Source organism: Hypanus sabinus, chromosome 3 (genome assembly GCF_030144855.1).
Source record: "Hypanus sabinus isolate sHypSab1 chromosome 3, sHypSab1.hap1, whole genome shotgun sequence".
Lineage (NCBI taxonomy): Eukaryota > Metazoa > Chordata > Chondrichthyes > Myliobatiformes > Dasyatidae > Hypanus > Hypanus sabinus.
Genome location: NC_082708.1, coordinates 156,907,202 through 156,930,316, shown reverse-complemented (window position 1 = coordinate 156,930,316; position 23,115 = coordinate 156,907,202). Strand labels below are relative to the sequence as shown.

Here is a 23,115-nt window from a genome sequence, read left to right as displayed (position 1 = left end):
TCCAACCTCTTGTTTTAGCACATCCAGGCAACATCTTGGTCAACCTCTTCTGCACCCCCTCCAAACTCTCAACATCCTTCCTATAATGGATCGACCAGATACTCCAGATGCAGCCTTTTATAAAGCTGCATCGTAACTTCCTGACTTTCAAACTTAATTCTTTGACACTAAGTTCAATAGTTTAACAGTTCAATAGTTCAATTTAATATCAGAGAAATGTATACAATATACATCCTGAAATTCTTTTTCTTCACAGACATCCATGAAAATAGCAGAGTGTCCCAAAAGAATGAATAACAGTTAAACAATAGAACCCCAAAGCCCCCCACTCCCCATCCCAGACACAAGCTGTGGCACAACAATGACCCTCCCCCACCCACTTCCACAAAGAAGCATCAGCACCCTCCACCTATCAAGCAAGCAATAGCAAGGCCCCCAAGAAAGACTGCAGTACAACAAAAACTAATCATTCACCCAACAATTCACCATGCCACAGTCTCTCTCTCTCTTTCTTCCTCCCCTCCCCCTCTCTCTCCCCCCCCCTCTTTCCCCTCCCTCTCTCCCTCCCCCAATAAAGGGAAAAAGAGATGTCCCCTTTCACAGCAAGCAGGGAGACATAACAAAACAACTTTCCATTATGGTAAGCATACCATTTGCCTTCTTAACCACTCTATCAACCTGCGAAGGAAGCTTTGAACTTGAACCCCAAGATCCCTCTGCTCCTCAGTGCTGTTAAGGATCTTGTCCTTAACAGTGTAATGTCTCTTTACATTTGACCTAACAAAATGCAGCACTTCACATTTGACCAAGATAAATTTCATCTGCCATTTCTCTGCCTATATCTGCAACTGATCTATATCTTTTTGTATTCTTTGCCAGTCTTCTACGCTATCCACGGCACCACTAATATCATCTGCAAATTTACTAACCCACCCATCTAAGTTTTCATCCTCGTCATTTATACACATCACCAACGGCAGAGGTCCCAGTGCAGATCCCTGCAGAACATCAGTAATCCCAGACCTCCAGGTGGAATAAACCCCTTCAAATATTACCCTCTGTCTTCTATGGGCAACACAGCTCTGGATCCAAATGGCCAATTCACCATGGATCACATGCATTTTAATCTTCCAGTTGAGCCTCCCATGAGAGACCTTGACAAACGCCTTGTAGACAATCCATGTAGACAACATCCACAGCTCTACCTTCATTAATCACCCTCATCACCTTGTCCAAAAACTCAATCAAGTTAGTAAGACACGACTTGCCCCACACAAAATCATGCTGGCTCTTCCTAATTTCTATTCAGGAGTCTTATAACAGGGAGGAGATTTAGTATGTCACCAATGACTCTTAAAAATTTATATATCTGTAAGAGAGTAATCTGACTGTTTGTATCACAACCCAGTAAGAAAAGTCCAATGCACAGGATCGCAGAGGTTTATACAATTAGTCAGTTCCATCATGGGCACAACCCTCCCCACCACTGAGGACATCTCCGGCAGTGCCTAGAGGAAATGACATCCGTCACTAACGATTCTCACCATCCGGGACGTGTGGTTTCCCATTACCAGCATCAGACAGCAGGTACAGGAGCCTAAAGGCCCACACTCAACAAAACAGCTCCTTCCCCTCCAGACTTCTGAATGGTCCATGAACATTAACACTTTATTCCTTCTTTTTTGCACAATTTATTTATTTTTATAATTTATAGTAATTTTTATCTGCACTGTGCTGTTGCCATAAAGACACAAATTTCATGTCATATAATTGGTGATAATAAATATGATGCTGATTTCGGATACTCCGTGGTTCAGGATCAAACCCACATCAGTGGAATTGCCAACAAGAGGATGTCTGCTGATGCTGGAAATCCAGAGCAACACACACAAAATGCTGGAGGAACTCAGCAGACGAGGCAGCATCTATGGAAAAGAATAAACAGCTGATATTTTGGGCCCAGTGTCGTGTGGCCGAGTGGTTAAGGCATTGGACTAGCGATCTGAAGGTTGTGAGTTCAAGCCTCAGCCAAGGCAGTGTGTTGTGTCCTTGAGCAAGGCGTTTAACCAGTACACCCAGCTGAAAATGGGTACTGGCAAAATGCTGGCAGTTAAGCTCATGATAGACTGGCATCCTATCTTGGGGGGGGGGAGTCTCGTACTCTCAGTCACTTCACGCCACAGAAACCGGCATAAGCACTAGACTGATGAGCCTCCAGGACTCGGGCCAGACTTTTAAAAAAATTTGGGCCAAGACCCTCCATCAGGGCTATCTTAACCTGAAATATCAACTGTTTACTTTTCTCCATTGATGCTGCCTGGCATGCTGAGTTCCTGCAGCATTTGTGTTGCAGTGGAATTGCAAGGCAGCAATGCTACCTGTTACTCCAATTTACTGTTGTTAAGATTATAGTAAAAAATGTGCACAGAAAACAAGGATGTCAATAGTCACATTCTGGTGTAAGACCTTGGGCCAATGATGTATGTTGTGTAGAGATGAGCCAAAATAGATGAGACATGGGAACCAGCAGAGAGCAATGCCACCACCTGGTGGTAGCATGCAGTAACTGCCTAAAAGGAAAAGCCAGCCGGTATGTTGATGATGATAAAATAAGTTGCAGAATTAACTTGTTGGGTCAGATAGCATCTGTGGAGGGAAATTGACCGTTGACATTTTGTTTATTAATTTAAAACAGTAACAGAAAGATAGCCAGTACACTGTAGGTATAAAGTGTTGGAACAGAGCTGGCAGCCAATAGGTGGATCCAGGTGAGGAGAGATTAATAGGCAAATGGAGGAGGGAAGAGTGAAGAGTGACAGAGGCTGATGGTGATAGATGGAGGCAATAAAGGGCTGCAGATGATGGAATTTGATAGGCAAGGATAGGTAATGAAGAACAAATGAGGCAGATATAAATTGAAGGCTATTTTACCAGATAATGTAAACATAGATATGTGGAAATACTTGGAGTATTGTATTTAGTTTCAGTTATTAGATATGTTACTAAACTGGAAAGAGTGCAGAAGAGATTTACAGGATGTTGCCAAGATTTGAGGGACTGAGTTATAGGGAAATGCTGGGCAGGCTAGGGATTTATTCCTTGGAGCATTGAAGACCGAGGGCTGAACAGATAGAGATGTATAAATTTGTGAAAGCATCAATAGGGCAAGCACGCACAGTAATATTCTTAGGATTGGGAAAACATAAACTTAAAGCATAGCTTTAAGGTAACAGGGAAAGCTTTAATAGCAACTTGGGGGCAACTTTTTTACACAAAAAAATTGTCTGTTTATGGAATGAGATACCAAAATAAATGATGGAGGCAGGTATATTAGCAACATTTAAAAGGCACAGACAAGTCTATGCTGGAATGGGAACCTTGAACTGGATCAGTTGAGCTGAATGGTCTGTTTCCATGTGAGATGTCTCTATCACTCACTAGAAGAGTAGGGTATAGGAACAGGCCCTTTAGCCCATGGTCTTTGCAGACCATCATGCCAAATTAAACTGATCCCATCACTTGCATATGATTCATATCACTCCATTCCTGCATATTCATGTACCTATCTAAAAACCTCTCAGATACCACTGTCCTATCTGATTTCACCACCAACCCTGGTAGCATGTTCCAGGTACCTACACTCTCTGTGTAAAAAAATAAAATTGCCCCACACATCATTGACTGCACCAAATTTCTGTTAATCCCTCAGCACGTCCACCTACAGCCTGGGAAGTGCCCATCAACAGCATTCCCTTACAGACATCTCAGTGTGCTGGAAGACAAACAAGTTTCAGGCAGACCAAAAAGCATCTTTGATGACCTTCCAGCAACATTTGATGTCTGGCTCGGTGTGTACTCTTGGCAACAGCCTGTAGCTTAGACACTCACCTATTGTCCACTGGGGATGAATTGAGACAAGGCATCTTGCATTTCTCCTGTTTAATTTGGTTCCTTTCTAACCACGGCAGCTTGTGCGGTGAGGTTACTGAGTGGAATTGAGTGAAGTTATCCCCTCCGGTTCAAGAGCCTGATGGTTTGAAGGGTAATAACTGAATCTAATGGTATGGCTTCTGAGGCTTCTGCATATTTTTCCTGATGCCAGCAGCAAGGACGAAGCGTGGCCTTGGTTGGTTGGGGGTCCTTGATGATGGATGTTGCTTTCTTGTGACAGTGCTCCATGTAGATGTGCTCAATAGTGGGGAGGGTTTTACCTATTCATCGCATAATTTAGTCATGTCATCCAGCAGGGGAAAGACTTATCCTGCTGCATTTCTGTCATAAAGCATGCACTTATACTAACTCTACAGTATTCCTCTTTATCCTCTCTGCATTTCCATTGACTCCTCACCCTCCCAAGATTGTATCATCCACCTACACAAATTCCAGCAGCTAATTAACCCACCAACCCACATATCTTTGGAGTGCGATGGGAAAGTGGAAAACCCAGGGGAAATTCAAACAAAACATGGTTCCCCAGCCAGTGCAGCCAAGTGCAATAAGCCTTGGATGTATTGACTGCCTATTCTCCTTAATTCTGGTGACAATGAAATTTATCCCGTCCAGGCTCCGGTCAAATTTTTTTCAGTTTCCGTTGACCGATGGGAATAAGGAGACTGCATTCAGTTATCTCTTGTTAACTGGAATATGAAGGTCTTTGACCCAGTGCCTAATAGTGTGTTTGATCAAAGGTGTGAGCAGCTGCTGTGGATTCTCACTGTGTGGCTCATTCTCTTGAACTCAAGGTGGAATGGTTGAGGAACGAGGAGGTCATCAACCCAGAGGAGGACCGGAATTTCTACCTAACCATTGACCACAATCTGATCATCAAGCAGGCCCGGCTGTCTGACACCGCCAACTACACATGTGTCGCCAAGAATATTGTGGCCCGACGTCGAAGTACTACTGCCACTGTTATTGTTTATGGTGAGTTAACTCAGTTAACCGATGCAGGGATGCAGCTGTTATATCATACTAGCAGTATAACCTTTCGCCATCTCTGTACTCCTCAATTTCCAGCCTCTTCATCCCTCTTGATATCTTCCCTCCATTGACAGCCATCAGCTGCCAAGAATCAAGAATTCACTCTATAAGCCTTTTCTTCATAAACATGTGCCATAAACCTGCCTCTTAGATGAGGATTCTGGGGCATAACTTATCTTTGTGAAGCCTCTTGGCTTGTTTTGTTATGTTAAAGATACTATGTAAATGAGAATTGCCATCATTATAGAACAAGTATGGTAAAAACTGGAGTCATTATAACAGAAACCTTGACATAAGCACAAGAGATTCTGCAGATGCTGCAAATCCAGAGTAAAATAGACAAAATGCTGAAAGAACTCAGCGGGTCATGCAGCATCTTTGGAAAGGATTTAGGGCCAATACTCTTCATCAGGACTGGAAAGGAAAGGGGAAGAAGCCAGAATAAAAACATGGGGGAGAGAGGAAGGAGTACAAGCTTGAAGATGTTATGTGAAGCCAAGTAAGGGGGAAGGTAGGTGGGTGGAGGAGGGCTGATGAAGTGAGAAGCTGGGAGATGACAGGTGGAAAAGGTAAAAGGCTGAAGAAGAAGGAATCTGATAGGAGTGGAGAGTGGACCATGGGAGCAGGAGGGATACCAAGAGCGAGGTGATAGAGAGATAAGGAGAAGGGAAGGGGTAATGGAGGGGGGCAGAGTGGACAGTAGAAAAAGAGGGAGGGGGGAGAAGATTGCCAGAAGATGCAGAAATTAATGTTCATGCCATCATGTTGGCGGTTACCCAGATGGAATATGAGGTGTTGCTCCTCCAACCTGATTGACCTCATTGTGGCAGTAAAGGAGGCCATGGACTGACATGTCAGAATGAGAATGAGCAATGGAATTTAAATGGTTGGACACCTGCTTGTTGCAGACAGACATGGGTGAGTCAATACTTAAGATTCATGAAAGTGCAGTGGGAGCAATGCACAGAGTCATAAGCTACCACCACAATAGGTCTACAGTGGATGCATCAGCACTAGTCCTCAGCTTGGCCTTGAACCACCTGGATGACAGTAATGTCTACGTCAGGCTGCAGTTTGCTGATTACAGCTCAGTCATCAACATCATCATCTCCTTGGTACTAATCAGCAATCTTCAAATCCCAAGCCTCTGTATCTCCCTCTGCAACTGGATTCTTCACTTCTTCATCAGGAGACCCTCAGTCAGTGTGGATCAGAAATAGCATCTCCTGCTCACCGACAATCAAAGCAGGGACACCTCAAGGATGCGTGTTTAGTCTCTACTCCCATGACTGTGTGGCTAGGTACAGCTCAAATGCCCTTTATAAATTTGCCAATGACACGACCGTTGTTGGCAGAATCTCAGGTGGTGACGAGGAGGTATACGGGAGTGAGGTAGATCCACTGGTTGAGTGCTTTCACAACAACAACCTTGCACTCAGCTTCAGGAAGACCAAGCAACTGACTGTGGACTTCAGAGAGTTGGGAGAATATACACTGGCCCTCGTTGAGGGGACAGCAGTGGAAAGGTTGAACAATTTCAAGTTCCTGGGCATCAACATCTCTGAGTTTCTGTCCCGCACCCAAGATATTGGTGCAGTTTTGAAGAAGGCACAACAACAGTTAAGTTTCATTAGAAATTTGAGGAGATTTGGTATGTCACTGAAAGTTAAAGTTAAAGTGTGTTCCGAGCCTTATAGGCTCATCAGGCCGGTACTTATTCCAGTTTCCATGGAGTGAAGCAACTGAGAGTACGAAACTACCCTCCCCCCCCCCCCCCACACTCCCGAATAGGACGCCAGAGTATCTTGAGGTTAGCCCCCAGCATTTTCAGCTGGGTGCACTGGAGCAGTGTGTTCAAGTGCCTTGCTTAAGGACACAACGCATTGCCTCGGCTGGGGCTCGAACTCATGACTTTCAGATCACTAGTCCAATGCCTTGGCCACCTGCCACACTATGTCGCTAAAGACACTGGCAAATTTCTTTCTTTCTTTTTCCAATATTTTTATTAAATTTCATATACACAAATACAGAATTCATAAGGATACATATTATAAATCAAAATAAGATAGCACAAAATGCACTATATATAAATGACACTGATACAATCACAGCATTCCATATTCATGATCAATCAAATAAAATAAATTGAATTATACAATACGATAATATGGTTAATTATATTATTTTAAAAATCTAAAGCACTACCAAGACAAAGCTGGTTGGTAAAAAAAAAACACGAGAAAAAAGAGTATTTACTATATAGTTTTTTATAATAATAGCCCATATCTATATTTTAATAACAATAACAATTCAAAGATTTTTAAAATAGTTCAGAAATTTCTACAGATGTACCATTGAGAGCATTCTGATTGGTTGGCATCATCGGTTAATATGGAGGCTCCAGTACACAGTATTGGGAAAAGCTGCAAATGGTTATAAGCTCAGCCAGCTCGATTATAGTCACAAGCCTTCTCACCATCGAGGACTTTTTCAAAAGGCAGCATCCAACATTAATGGCCCTCAGCATCCAGGACATGCCCTCTTCTCATCACTACCGTCGGGGGGGGGGGGGGGGCGGGGTACAGGCGTTTGAAGACACACAGTCAACATTTTACGAACAGCTTCTTCTCCTCTGCTATCGGACTTGTTTACAGTCCATAAACACTACCTTACTATTGTGTTCTCTTTTTATACTGCTTATTTCTTTTTATATTTCTTGTTGTTATTGATAGTACTTTATTAACTATTGCAATGTACTGCTCTTGCAAAACAACACATTTCATGACATAAGTCAATGATAATAACGTATTCCGATTCTGATTCTGAAAACAAGATCTGGATTACTAGAGCACCTGGAGAGTCCCAAACTGCATTACAACCAACATTGTATTTCTGTTTTTTGTTATGATAAGAACACAGGAGTGGCAAACAGAGTGGTGGCCATGTGTGAAATTATTCCTGACTTAACAGACAGTAAATAATTATGGGAAATATTAAAGAATGTGCACCTTGTAAAATCCCTTTGCCCCACTATAGGGAAGTTATACACTGAAATTATTGTGATTAAATCTCAATTAATTAGGTCATCCTTACCTTCTTAATTAAATGAGTGTCCAGATTTCATTGAAGTGGTATTTGCAAGTAATCAGCTCCAAATTAAATTGTGGTTATACTGCCACATTGGATCAGAAACTAATCCTTCACTGAAGGTCTTGTTTAATATATATTAGAGGAACCAGTGATGAGCATCTTCTGTTAGGTCAGTATCCAAAGCATCAAGGCTCTAATCACAACCAGCTGCAGAAGACTGGCCAGGTTCACATCCCTGACTCCGTGTTCCCAATGCAGACAGTTGGAGCTAGTTGAGTCAAATCGAGTTAAATTTATCGTCATATGTGCATGTACTTGTATTTGTAGGTGCAAAGAAAAACTTAGTTCCAGCAGCATCACAAGCCCACAGCACTAGAAACACAACATTCACATGAAAACACACATAACAAAAATTATACAAGAAAGAACACAATTAGAACAAAAGTACAGAGCGGTGTGGCTATACTGAGGTAGTGATCAACTTAATGATCTACAGACTCCACGATCTTCTGAAGGAATCGGCAGATCAAACAAGTATGACACCTTTAAACAGATGAAAGTTCATTGCCATGGCTGGAAGTGAGGTAGGAGAGGGGAACTCCAAGCAGGCTGAAATGCAGAGGGATGAGGTCTCCTCTACCCAGCATCTTGTTAGCAAGCTCTCAGTCACTGGAGAACAAAACTGATGACCTGATGCAAGATTGGTGTATCAGAGGAAATGAGAGACTGTTGTGTTCTATGTCTGAGCAAGACGTGGCTTTCTTGCAGCATGCCAGACACCGCAGTCAAACAGGGATGCTTTTCGATTTACCGAATGGGCCAATCTGCTGATTCAGAAAAGGCAAAAGGTGGAGGTGTGTGTTTCATGATAAACTCTTGGTGGTACTCCATTGTGGCTGTTTTGTTGAACATGTGTCTCCCTGACTGAACACCTAATGATCAAATGCCATCCTTTTTTATTTACCTAGAGAGTTCTCTTCCATAAAGCTGACCGCAGTTTACACACCTCCAGTGACTGACTATAATCAAGTGCTTGAGATACTGCATGATACCGTCTCCAGTCAAGAAAATGTCCATCCTGATGCATTTCAAATCATAGTCAGGGACTTCAACCAGGCTTGTTACAGAAAACCCTGCCCAATTACCATCAGCAAATAATTGGTAGCACCAGAGGTCCCAACACACTAAACCACTGTTATATTAAAATAAGGAATGCCAACCATTCCATGCCCAGGCTACATTTCAGTAAACCAGCTTGTCTGTCCTTTTCCTACCTACATGCAGATAGAGGCTAAAGAGCAAAGCTTTGTAGATTAGGACAAGAATTGGTGGACTGAGCTGTGTAACAAGGAATCATGTGTGGATCTAAATGAATGCACAGTGATGTCAGAAACTTTATTAAAACAGCTGTAGGTGAGTGTGTCCCCACAAAGTCATTCAGAGTGTTCTCCAATCAGAAGCCCTGGATGAACCGCAATCTGCTGTGGACCAGATCAGAGGCATTCGAGTCCGGTGACCAAGGACAGGTGTGATCTCCAGAAAACCTTCTCAAGGCCAAAGTGGCAATTCCAGACAAAATTTTAATCAATGAAGGGTGTTCAACAGTTGTGGCAGGGCTTAAATACTATCACTTCTTATAAAGTTAAATCAAGCGACATAGGCGACAACAGGGCATCACATCCACAAGAGCTCAATGCCTTCTCTGCTCGCTTTGACCATCAAAACGTGGAGGAACCATCACGAATGCGCACAACCCCCGCCCGGTGATCTTGTGATTTCAGTCTTTGAGGCTGACGAGCAAGCATCCTTCAGGAGGGTGAACCCACGAGAACCATAATCCTCAGGTGAGGTGCCTGGCCAGATACTAAAGACCTGTGCTGATCAACTGGCTAGAGTGTTCACTGAGATCCTTAACCTCTCACTTCAGCAGTCTGAGGTACCCACCTGCTTCAAGCAGGCTTCAATTATACCAGTGCCTAAGGAGAACTTGGTGAAGTGCCTCAATGACTATCATCTAGTAACATAGTGATAAAGTGTTTTGTGAGATTGGTGATGAAACATACCAATTCCTGCCTGAGGGGTGACTTGGATCCACCTCAATTTACCTAACAGGGCAACAGATCCACAGCAGATGCCATCTCATTGGCTCTTACTCAACCCTGGAACATCTGGACAGCAAAGATGAATGCATCAGAATTCTCTTTATCAACTACAGCTCGGCCTTCAATACCATAATTCCCTCATAACTAATCAATAAGCTCCAAGACTTTGGCCTCAATACCTCCTTATACAATTGTATCCTGGGTTTCTTCACTTGTATACCCCAGTCATCGATGATGTAGATCAGATGTTGCCGGGGTTTTTTTAGGTTCATAGTGACGGTTTTTAGGACATGGATTAAAGAGAGTTAGAGGTCATGACAATAAATGAAGAGTCAGGGCAGGAGCCAATGTTCAGAATACAGACTGAAGCACTCAGTGGTCGAAGATCAGCTAGCCCAGAGGTCAAGTCGGCAGGCACTGAAGAGACCAACTATCGCTAGGGTGACAAGACCTAGATCAGAAGTCCATGCAGGCAGAGATCACAAGCGCTGGTGACTCCCCAGGTCGCCGGTCACAGAGGTCTGGAGGACAAGACCCAAAGACGAAACCCCTGATTGGTGCGTCCTGGGGTCGAGCCCCGAAGACCAGGTTGGTGAGGGGCAGTAAAGAGTCGTGTTTTGTTGTTGTTGTTTTTGCTGCTTGTGTTGTTCTACTGAACATTGCGGGCACGCTATGCTGGCACTGGAATGCGTGGCAACACTTGGCAGGCTTTCTCTAACACATCCATGGATGTGTTGGTTCTTAACGCAAACAACAAATCTCACTGCATGTTTCAATAAATATATGATGCATCTGATAGGGATCTTTGATGATGAAACTTTAGTGAGGCAGTAGTTGTAGAGAGGGATGTGCCTGTAATGTATTGGGCAGAGTTCACTACTTTCTGCAGCTTCTTATGTTTCTGCTCTTTTCCATTGCTGCACCAGACCGTGAGGCAACCTGTTATGTTTTATAACTTCAAATTCAAAGGAAAATATGGGAGTCTGAAAGTATATGGTGTGACTTCGTCTCTAAGTGAGGCGTGTGTATCACGTGGTGAGACAAACAAACAAGAATGCTTAACCAAGCAAAATATATATAAGAATCTAATATAATAGATTATATCAAATAGATTAAAATAATGCAAATCAGAAGTAATATATATATTAAAAAAAAACAAATGATGTAGTGTCCATGTGTTCAATGTTCCTGAATCGCTGAGTGTGTGCCTTCAGGCTTCTGTACCTCCTTCCTGATGGTAACAATGAGAGGAGGGCAAGCCCCGGGGTGATGGGGGTCCTTAATAATAGATTTCACCTTTCTGAGGCACCATTCCTTGAAGATGTCCTGGATACTGTGGAGGCTGGTACCCAAGATGGAGCTGACTAATTTTACAATTTTCTGTAGCTTGTTTTGGTCGTGTGTAGTAGCCTCCCATCCCCCACCCCCATACAGGACGGTGAAGCAACTTGTCAGAACGTTCTCCATGGAACATCTGTAGAAGTTTTCAAGAGTTTTAGACAAACCAAATCCCTTCAAACTCCCAATGAAGTATAGCCATTGTCTTGCCTTCTTTACAGCTGCATCAATATGTTGGGACCAGGTTGGATCCTCAGAGATCTTGGCACCCATGAACTTGAAATTGCTCACTCTCTCCACTTCTGATCCCTCTGTGAGGAATGGTTCATGTTCCCCCCATCTTAATCATCTTGAGTTCCAGAATCAGTTCCTTCATCTTACTGACATTGGGTGCTAGGTTGTTGCTGCAACTAGTATATCTCTCGCGCGCGTGCACTTGTGTGTGTGTGTGTGTGTGTGTGTTACTCAAATAGTATTGAAATATTAAATACATAACACAGCCACCAAGGATACTTTCTGCAGTACATCTGTCAAAGTTTGTTAGAGTGTTCAACAATATGCTGAACCTTCCTAAACTCCTATGAAAGTAACAATACCAGCGTATCTTCCTTGAGATTACAAGTATGTGCTGCTGGTCATCTTATATGTTAATACTCCAGAATTTAATAATGTATGCAGTCTAAAAAAAATTTAACAAAGTATTGTACTGAACTTAAAGTTAAAACTGATGCTTGTTGATACATTTTACTGTATTCATTTTTCACCAGCATTTACTGCCTATCCCTAACTGCCCTTGACCAGCAGACATTGAATTGCTTCTTAAGCCAAGCAAATACTGCCCTAACAATCTCTTCCTCTCTTCCCCTCTCCCCAGTAAATGGAGGCTGGTCCATGTGGGCAGAGTGGTCAGCCTGCAACAGCCGATGCGGGCGGGGCTACCAGAAACGAATGCGGACTTGCACCAACCCTGCGCCACTCAATGGAGGAGCCTTCTGCGAGGGCCAGAGTGTCCAGAAAATTGCCTGCACCACCATGTGCCCCGGTAAATGGAAACACGGTGGATAACACCATTAACCTCCCTGACCATGTTGTAATGAATTGTCCCACAGTTTGGTCCTTCTGAAAACTGGTATGGAAAAGGTTGTATTTGCTGAGGGTTGTTTAATGTAGGGAGGGAGATCCTCCACTGAAACAACAAGTGCATTTCTTATGAATTAACAGAGATACAAGAGACCTGTGAGTCCACTGTGCTACAGATTATGTACAATATTCATCTTCCATTGTGCTTACACTATACTATTGATTACTGTTTAGACAAAGTTCTTGTTTTGTCATGCTCTATCAGGCAATTGACTTGCAAGGCTTATATTGACCTTTAATTCTGTGCTCCACTATTGGCCTGCACAAGATATCAGTGGAGATTTCTCATTAACTGGTGTTAATTGTTACCCATACAGACAACTGCTGTGATGTGTACAAACAGAGGAAATGTAGCAGGAATATGCCACTTGAACCCCGATGTACTCTCTGCCATTCAATAAGACTGTGGTCTCTTTCCTCAGCCCCACTTTCCTGCTCGATCTTCACATTCACCAATTCCTGCAAGATCTAAATTGGTACCGTGAAAAACTTCTCTTGCATCCTGTCCATGCAGATAAGTTTATTACATCAGTATGTTGGGATAGTACAAGGGAAAGCAATTATAGAACGCAGGATGAACCATTGCAGTTATGGAAAATGTGCAGTGCAGGTGCAAGGCTATAATGAGTAGGTTGTGAGGCCAAGTGTCTATCTTATAGTACTAGAGAACCAGTCAATATTCTAATAACAGCAGGATGAAAACTGTCCTTTAGCCTTTTGGCACGTGTTATCAGGCTTTTGTATCTTCTGCCTAATGGGAGAATACCAAAGATTCAGACTTTTATATCTTTTGCCCAACTCCTCTCCCTGGGACATAGTCCCCTCTATCAACCTTGGATTAGAGAGTGGACTTGGTGTATTGCTAGGACAGCTGGTAAAGTCTAACCACAACATCTATAGGATACATGAGGTTTCCAATCAAACATGTGTACTTTTGTCTGATCTTACTACCAGACATACTAACATGTGTACTTATGTCATAACCAATATATACGCATGAAGAAGCCATTGCATTTTACACCATGTGACATATTTACATCTTAAATATGAATATACTGGCAGTGGAATGAAATAAAGGACAGGAATATCAGGAATGGGAATCTAGGAACAGGTGAATCACAACAGGATACTCAAGTCCAAGTAGATAACCCAGCCCCCAAAATCTCCCACTAGGCAGAGTTGTTGCCTGTTCTGTATCTGAACACTTTTTGTTCACCTTGATTCCATACAGATCCTCCCCAGGTTACAAGCCCAGCGTATGTGCTGTAGGGATGGACTTGATGGCTCCTTCAGGGCTGCAGGAACCTTCTGCTGCCCGAGCACTCAGGTCACAGCTGAATTTCTAACTGAACGAGTGTCTGGATTATGAAAATCTCACAGGAATGGAACACTGTTGTAACCTGTACCCAATAAAAATCTACCCGCAAGTTTTGCAGACACTAGAAATCTCAAACTGTTGTGGAGCCATTGACCCATATTGGCTATTCCCTACCTCCACAGACACTGCACAATCCAGTGAGTGTCTCCAGCATTGTCTCCTCATCTATTAAAATAAACTATCAAAGAAATTCAATCACATAATGTTGTTTATTTAAAAGCTATTTAAAAGTGGTGGAATTGAAAATTGTCTTTACTTGGAGTGAAACATGATTTTGAGGAGTATAGAATGTGTTGGAAATTCAGTTTGTCTGTTGGTTTTGCCCAAGATTGTTCCTTCCGCTGTGCCCTGCTCCTGCCTTGGAACAAGTGTTGAGTTGAGCTGTTACAGAGTCAGCCACATTGCTGGGTCTGAATCACTTGTCATCTACACCAGCTCAGGGACAGATTATTTCCCTCAAAAGTTTTTGAACAAGATAAAACAGCATTTCAGTGCTGCTTTATCTCAGGATTTACCTATGTGTGTTCTACAGGAGCACGGATGCCTGGCGGAATGAGGCATTGTATACCTTCCCCAGTTGCCAAGGTGCTCACGTAAGAGCAGCATCAACCGCACTGGTGTGGTTCCAGCCCTGTCTCGGCATATTTTCCACTCAATCACTGCCCTCCTTAGCCCTTTGCTGAAAAATATGCCTTGTTCTTACACCAGGCACTAGCTCCTGGTGAGTCAGTGAGTTTCTGGTGACTAATCCAGAACATCTGAGAGAATGGTAGAACACTCTAGCTAGCTGGGGTGAAGAGCTGTTCCAGTCTGGTCTACTTCAGGAGCAGCTTTGATTAATCCTGGGTCTGCGGGAGAAAAAAGCCTTGGGGCTGCCCATGGCTAAGAAGCCTTCAATTCTGTGCTGCCTTTTATCAATAAAACCTTCAGAGTCACGTTCCAGAAGCACACCCTTAATTAAAAAGCCTCACTCTCATCGACTGTTGTGTACCTTGTCAGCTGTATCTGTAAAGCCAACCATCCCAACTGGATAGCCATTCTTGCTTTCACTTCATCTTCTGGAATGGGACAACTTTCCCTCACGTCCGTCTATCAGTGTGGAGACGCACTCAGACTTTGCCAGCCAAGGACGTCATCTATCACACTCACCTCCCATCGGCTTCACGTCATTCCAATCCAGAGCAGTGCGTGGAAGCAGGAAACGGGGAGGGGAGGAGAGGGAAGAAGGCCTTGTGGACAGTGCAAGCTCCGAAGGAAACACTAAAAATGACAAGGTCATTCTTGTCCTGTCGTTGTAGACAACGAGTTGCAACATACGTACTGGACTCAATTGATTCTGCAAATGCTGAACATCATTAGCGACACACACAAAATGCTGGAGGAACTCAGCAGGCCAGGCAGCATCAATGGAGGGAAAGAAACACTTGACCTTTCAGGCTGAGTTCTGAGTCCAGGAGCAGGTCAACGGGACTGCGCTGAATACCAAATCAGCACCGACTAGGTGTTCTGCGTCATAGTGTTCTATGACTATGAAGGGTCTCAGCCTGAACTGTAAACAGTTTAGTTGCCTCTGTAGATGCTGCCTGTCCTGTGGAGTTCCTGCAGCATTTTTGTGTGTTGCTCATTATATGGATTGGTATGTATTCGGGTCACCACACATGGACAAGTGATATTGACCTCCCAGTTATCTCCCTTCTGCTCCACAAACCTGAGCTTCTCTGGCCTCTGCACAGCCCTACCCACTCATTCTCTTGAGGAACCCTTATTTTCAGAAACAGTTGGTTAAGTGGTGGTGCTCACCTAGTCCTAGCCGAAACCTCCTCACCTGCTGTACTTTCTACTGCTTCCTTCCCTAGACACTTCTATCTATCTATCTATCCTGCCCACTCTTGATCTATCTTCCCCACTCCATTCTTTGCAGCCTTTGTCCTTGACCTCCCAGCTTCCTCCCCCTGATATCCCTCCAATTGCTCCCCCTCAGCTTCCCTCTTCATAGTTTTTCCCTGATGTCACTTACAGTTTGCTCTCTGGTGAGGCTGACCCCTGAAGACACAGCACATTTCCTCATTCTTTGTGTTCAACATATGTCTAAATCATGAATGAACATCACAACTTTGATTACTGAGGAAAAAAATATGGTGTGTCAGAAGTCTTCCAAGGAAATTTAGATCGATTAGCAGGCCAAAGTTAGGAATGGTTAGGACACACCAACTGATAAACACATAGAGAGATAGATAGGGTGGAAGAAGGCAGATGAATAAGCTGACAAGTAGATCGAAATGAAGATAACTAGACAAAGAACTGATAAATAACTAAGCAAAAAGGTGGAAGGCAGGTATGTAAATTGGTGAACTAAATGGCTAGAAGGCAGGCAGACAAACTGATCAAACACGAGGAAATCTGCAGATGCTGGAAATTCAAGCAACACGCACAAAATGCTGGTGGGACGCAGCAGGCCAGTCAGCATCTATAGGAAGAAGCACTAGTCCTGACGAAGGGTCTCGGCCCGAAACATCGACAGTGCTTCTTCCTACAGATGCTGCCTGGCCTGCTGCGTTCCACCGGCATTTTGTGTGTGTTGCCAGACAAAGTGATGTTACCTGATCACCATGTAGATCTTGACCACATGTAATTTGAGTAAGAGTGTGTTTAGGACACACCTGGAGCATTGTATTCAAATCTGATCTCACTAGTGTAAGCTTTGGAGAAGGTACCGAAAAGGTTTACCAGGTTGTTGCCCGGATTAAAGGGAATGTCAGTAAGGAATGGTTGGACAAACATAGGTGATTTTTACTGGAGCTGTGGAATCTGATGGGACACCTGTCAGATGCTTGTAAAATTATGACGAAGGGTCTCAGACTGAAACGTCGACAGTGCTTCTCCCTATAGATGCTGCCTGGCCTGCTGTGTTCCACCAGCATTTTGTGTGTGTTGTTGTTTGAATTTCCAGCATCTGCAGATTTCCTCGTGTTTGCATATTAACTAAAACTTATGCTCAGTATTGTACTTCCCCCATTTTACTCACAACACATGCCCATCAACTGCTCTCAATTCTACCATTCACCTGCACATGAGGGGCAATTTACAGCAGCCAATTAACCTCCCAACTTGCACATCTTTGGGATGTGGGAGGAAACTGGAACACCCAGAGAAAGCCAACACAGCCAAAGGGAGAACATGCAAACTCTGCAGCACCTGGGGTCAGGAGCTGAGCGACACCAGCTGTGCTGCTGTGCCAATAGTGGACAGTATGACTAATAATAACCCAATAGTCAACACTCTCATTGTACCTCCACTTTAGCACTCTAGAGTCTTTTTACTGAAGTTGGTAGATAAAGTGGATGCTTGAGTCATCTCCAATGCAGCTCACAAAGAATAAATGTTTACTGGGGCTGGGCTTGGTTTATGCACTGAGAAACAGTGAAAATCCTTTGCAGATGATTCCACACATGAATGTGTCAAACTGGTACAGAAGAAGAGGATGCAGAATGTAGTGTTGCAGTTATGGAGGAAGTTAGGCAAATTGAAATTGAATGAAATTATTTCGGTCAGTACAAACATAACAAAAAGCATCATTTTCAATGATGATTCCATAACAATGATTTCATAAGACAATTAAATAATAAAAAATCTTTAAAACAGACCAGAAGGGTGTAGGCTGAAGCTACAGCTTATTACCCCTCTTACTTATGCAAAAACATATTTGGCATCAATCATCACATCAAAACAAAAGATCTCATAATCTTTTAACATAAAATCCAATTGCAAGTATCATTTATTTACATTACTCCTATTCATTATAAATCATGTATTTTATATCATGCAAGGTCCATTACAAGTTAGTCCAGGTGATCAAGTGTTACTATTTTATTTACATAATGTTCAGGTAACATCAGGGTAACACCTGCCTCCTGCCTATTTATCTGTCTGCCTGTCTGCCAGCACCACTTCCAAATGTGTTCATTAACTATACAATATAACCTTGGATTGCACTTAATCCAAGTTCTGTCACCTCAGCTTTGGTGTATACAATTGTACGGTGCAATGGCTTAGCTAGAGATACAATTAACTTTCCAGAGGTTCACAAAGGATTTTCTTGAAGTTGATCATTTGACTCAACATTGGAAGAGATCATATGGATCTCTGATGATCATAGGGAGGTGGGTGAGCCTTTCTTCATCTCCTGCCACACACGATAGGGTGAATGCACTCAGTCTTTTCTCAGGGTTAGACAGTCAAAAAATAAAGGGCATAGACTAAAGATGAGAGAAGATAGATTTCATGGGGAGTTAAGTGCTAATAGTGGTATTCGGTATATGGAACAAGTTGCCGCAGGAAGTGGTGAAGGCAGGTATAGTAAGAGAATTTCAAAAGTTTTTGAACAAGTACGTGGATAGGAAAGGTTTAGAGGGAGCAGCCAAACTCAGACAAGTAGAACTAGCTTGTATGGATACCTTGTTGAGCATGGACCAGATGGGCTGAGGAGCCTGTTTCCATGGCTCTATGATTCTAAGTAGCATGGTGGGTGGTTTACTATTGTGACTGGAAGTCAACATCTCCCCTTATGAACTTGTGTACTGACGTTTTTCTCTTGTAGTGGATGGTGGGTGGACAGAGTGGAGCAAGTGGTCAACGTGTGGGACGGAATGCATGCACTGGCGGAGGAGGGAGTGCACCGCCCCCTCCCCTAAAACCGGTGGGAAGGACTGCCAAGGACCAGTGCTAGACTCCAAAAACTGCACTGATGGGTTATGCATGCAAAGTAAGTGAGGAGCCACGTGCACTGTAGCCTTGCCATGGTCACAGTGCTCACCTGTGTAACCCTCCGCCCATTCCCTGCTGTAATATTGAGCTTTTTGCGCCTTCCCCTCCTGTTCCATACTGTGTGCCTGCCATCTGTCTACTCCTCCCGCAGAAGTGTTGACCAAGCATCAAACTTCTTGCATCTACTCAGTGTCTTTCCCAACCTCAGCATGTCCCAGAGTGTTTTAGAGTCAATGATCCACTGTAGTAAACTAGACCAATATATGCCTAGGCATCTTGGGTCTTTGTCGAAATGCCTCGCAGTCTTTGTGTGTGTCTGTGCATCCTTTGGACTTCTGTACCTATCAGTATGTCTCATTCTGTCTTTATGTTCATGCACAAATAATTCTCTACATGCTTGCTTATCTTTGCATCCGTGTGTGTTTGTGTATGTATATGGATGTAATTGCATGTGTATATCTGTGTGTGCATATATTGTGTTTTTATGAATGTGCAAAGCTTCATTTGTGCAAGCATGTGTGGATTTATGTGTATATGTATGTACTTGCATGTTAACATATATGTGTGCTTATCTGCATGTTTTAATGTGTAAGTGTGTATATGCATATGTGCGCTCTGTGTTTGTGTTTACATACAGTATATATAAATATCTATAGACATGAGTGTTTGAGTGCATGTCTATGTGTATATCTGAGTGAGTGCACATTTATGTATTTCAGTGTTGTATTTGTGAGTTTGCGTGTGAGCGTAGGTGTATGTCCGTGATTGTAGCTAAGGGCCCTCAGAGGAGATTACGTACAGCTAGAAAAAAACAGTATCTCCCCTCTCCAACTACACCCCTATAACCTTCCTGCTGAAGCCCCAGAACTTTAGGGTATATCCCAGAGTGGAACAGTATCAGGGAAACTCGATTAGAAATGCATCAGGATTTAAAGGAGAGTCAAGCCATCAAATAAAGCACTTGTCACACAGTTGGCAAATTATGTGCTTATTTGCTTTTGTCTATAGCTCGAGGTAAGCTCCCTCTGAGCCAGAGAACTGTGGGTTCAAGCCCCACTGTAGAATGCAGACAAACAATCCTACCTGGTCTCCCCAATAGTTTTGTAGCATTGTTTCACAGAGCCACTGATCTCCTTTACTAACCCTATTCTTTCGTCCATATAACCTCAAACTAACCAATTGATAAAGCTGATTAATAATTTTACTGTGTTATGGCTCATTGACTGAACTTCAAGATAAACTGCCCTTGGCTTCTAAATGCTTTAGGACATCCTGAGGAAATCCTTTCTGTCCTCCTATCCCACTTACCCAGCCTGATCGTGAGTGTGGAACTTGGGTTTAACTGCACAGAGAAACAAATGAAGTAGCAGTGTATTTATTTTGGATTTCTTCATAAGAAAGAAATGTTATTTATTTAATTGAGCTGCAATTAATTGACAAATATGAGAGCTGTGTACTCTTACTGTGATGTGGATTTAAAACAGAATGTATCCAAAATGTAGTAACTTTAGTGCAAGCCCAACTCCCAGAGCAAAAAGGAATCTTAGAAATATCCTTCAAAAGTTTGAGGGGTGACCTAATAAAGAAAATTAAAATTATGGAAGGTTTTAACCAAGTGGGCATAGAGAGATTGTTTGCACTTATAAGGAAGAGTAGTATCAGTGCACTTCAACATAAAATAATCAACAAATAAGAAACACAGTAGAAATACCGTTGCCTAGAGGGAGCGGTGCTGCATGTAGTCCTGCTGTCTTGCAGCTCCAGGGAGCCCAGTTCAATCCTGGTGCTATCTGTGTAGAATTTTCCCTGTGACTGGGTGGGTTCCATTGATTGCTCCATCTTCCTCCCACATCCCAATAATGTGCAGATAGGACAGTTAAGTGGCTGTAGTGAATTACCTCAAATGTTAGCAGATGATAGGAGAATCAAGGGCGTGTGTGACAATGTAGGCTATGGGGAATGCAATGATAGCTGGCATGGATGATAAATTGAGTAGCTCCCTTTGATATGCTAAAGAAATATGAGAATTTCCAATTATTGTAAGCGTGCATTTTCAATTGATGGCAATACCCATATAGCCCACTGGGTGGCAATGTTGGTCATGAAGCTGTCTGGATCTTTACTGTCACCTCCTGGTAGAGAAGTGCCCACTCACTAACGAGGAGGAAACTACAGACGTGTTTCTGAGGCTTTACCTCATGCACCAATTTTCCTGTCAATTAGAGTGTACAGGAGAATGGGCAGGGTAATAGTACTGTAACCCACTTGATTTAATAGTGAATTCAAACAGGGATAATACATTGCACCTAGGGGCAATTTACAGTGGTCAATTAACCCACCAACCTGCATGTTTTTGGTATGTGGGAGAGAACCGGTGCCCTGGGAGAGATCCACCCAGTTACAGGGAATGTGTGCAAACTTCACACGGACAGTACCCAAGGTCAGGATTGAACCTGGATCTCTGGGACTGTGAGGAAGTGGCTCTGCCATCTGTGCCACACTGCCCTTGTCATTTGGAATAATGGTGTCCAGGGGCACATTTAAAGTATGTCTGAGGACCAGAAGAATTCCCTCCCTGAATCTGGGGCAATGTTCCAGTGTAGGGAACATTCCTAGGGACATAGATATTCCCACTCACAAACCCACAGAGCCATGTTCAAATTCCCATTTGGATCTGGAAGCTGATGAAGAGAGGATTGGACAGAAAATTACATGGAAATATGGATATAATTAATGGAAAGTATTTGCAGAGCTGTGGGGGGAGTATAAACATGGAAGGGAATAACCAATTGGTAAATTGGTTTATTGTTGTCAGATGTACTAAGGTGCAATGAAAGCTTTGTTTTTGCATGCCATCTATATGGATCTCCTTATCACATCACTACTTTGAGGTAGTACAAGTGGAAAAAATGCAGATAATGTGTTGCAGTTATAGAGAAAGTGCAGTGCAGACAGGCAATACTTTGAAAGACAATAACCAGGTAGATTGGTAAGAGAGTTCCATTCAATAGTCATATCAACAGGATGGATGTTGTTCTTCAGCCAATGGTACTTGCTTTCATACTTTTGTATCCAATGGGAAGTGGTAGAAGAGAACATTTCTGAGGTGGGAGGATGCTTTGATTACATTGGCTGCTTTACTGAGGCAGCAAGAAGTGTAGTCAATAGATGCTTTGAAATGAAACCTCAAGGAGGGATTATCAGCAGGACAACACACTGCCTAAACCAGCCATGCTGGATTTGCCCAGCGCTCAGCTAGCCTTGCGCATTGGCTCTTGATGGTGGACCAGAGGCAGGGAGAAGTGTTGAGAGAGAAAGGCACTCATCGCCACTACACCTCACATTCTCTCAGGATATCCCAGGAAGTGTCGCAGCCGACAGGGGTGCATTTCAAGTATAGTCACAGTCGTAATGCAGGAAATACGGCAGCCAATGTGTACACAGCAAGATCCCAAAATAGCAATGTGGTTAAGGGCCACATCAATTCTGTTGATTAAAAAACTGGAGGGAAAATACTTGCAGATTCTGTAACTCTAAAATAAGAAAAAAGAATTGCAAACATTCAGCAGATCAGGCACAGTGAGCCAGAGTTAATCCTTAAGATCAAAGACCCTCTTGCCAGAACTCATGATGATAGGATTTAGAACTAAAAATCAACTCTGATTCATTTCCCAGGGAGGCTTCTTTTCCCGATTTGCAAAGTATTCCCAATTTTGTTTATGTTTATTGAGCGACACATGGGTCACTTTAAGTTTCAATACAGAATCTTTCACATCATATATCGGGAACAGACAGGAACTGACCTAGAAAGAAATGTCACACTCCATCATTATTACACCTAATTGTTATCCCAGATTTAGGCAAGGAATTCTGCCAATCCTCCTCAGTGCTTTAAATTACTTTTAGATCCCATGATTGCAAATGACCAGGTTGACTCAGTGGTCCCTCTGGTACAGCAGCTTTCTGACTGACTGAAACCCAGGCTCGGGTTCAGTCCTGACCTAAGGTGCTACCTGTGTGGAGTTTGCACGTACTCCTCATATCCGGATAGGTTTCCCTCCAGTGCTCCAGTTTGCACCCATATCCCAAAAATGGGCATGTTGGGAGGTTGTTTGGTTGCTGTATATTTCCCCAGGTGTCCAAGTTTAAGTTCACGCTTGGTGTGGGGTATAAATGCCATGGCAGTGAGCTTTTTTGCAGCACAGTACATCCTAAGCATAAACTTAATCAGCTTAAATTAACATAAATTATACAAAACTTACACAGCAGTATAAATATAATGAGATGTATAAATATGGAAGGAAATATAGTGTGTAGGTGAGT

The 23,115-nt window shown here is 43.0% G+C and overlaps 1 protein-coding gene and 1 non-coding gene across 2 annotated transcripts in view; both read left to right on the top strand.

The window, feature by feature from the left end:
- The window catches only part of LOC132390863 (netrin receptor UNC5C-like), a 355,925-nt gene that overhangs the window by 291,939 nt on the left and 40,871 nt on the right, over positions 1–23,115 (top strand). Inside the window, exons 5-7 of the mRNA XM_059963405.1 lie at positions 4,743–4,923; positions 12,385–12,552; positions 18,626–18,790. Coding sequence (XP_059819388.1) covers positions 4,743–4,923; positions 12,385–12,552; positions 18,626–18,790 — 514 coding nt within the window. The remainder of the gene's footprint in view (positions 1–4,742; positions 4,924–12,384; positions 12,553–18,625; positions 18,791–23,115) is intronic.
- trnaa-agc (transfer RNA alanine (anticodon AGC)) lies at positions 1,964–2,037 on the top strand. The gene has a single exon. It is a non-coding gene; the product is annotated as a tRNA-Ala (tRNA).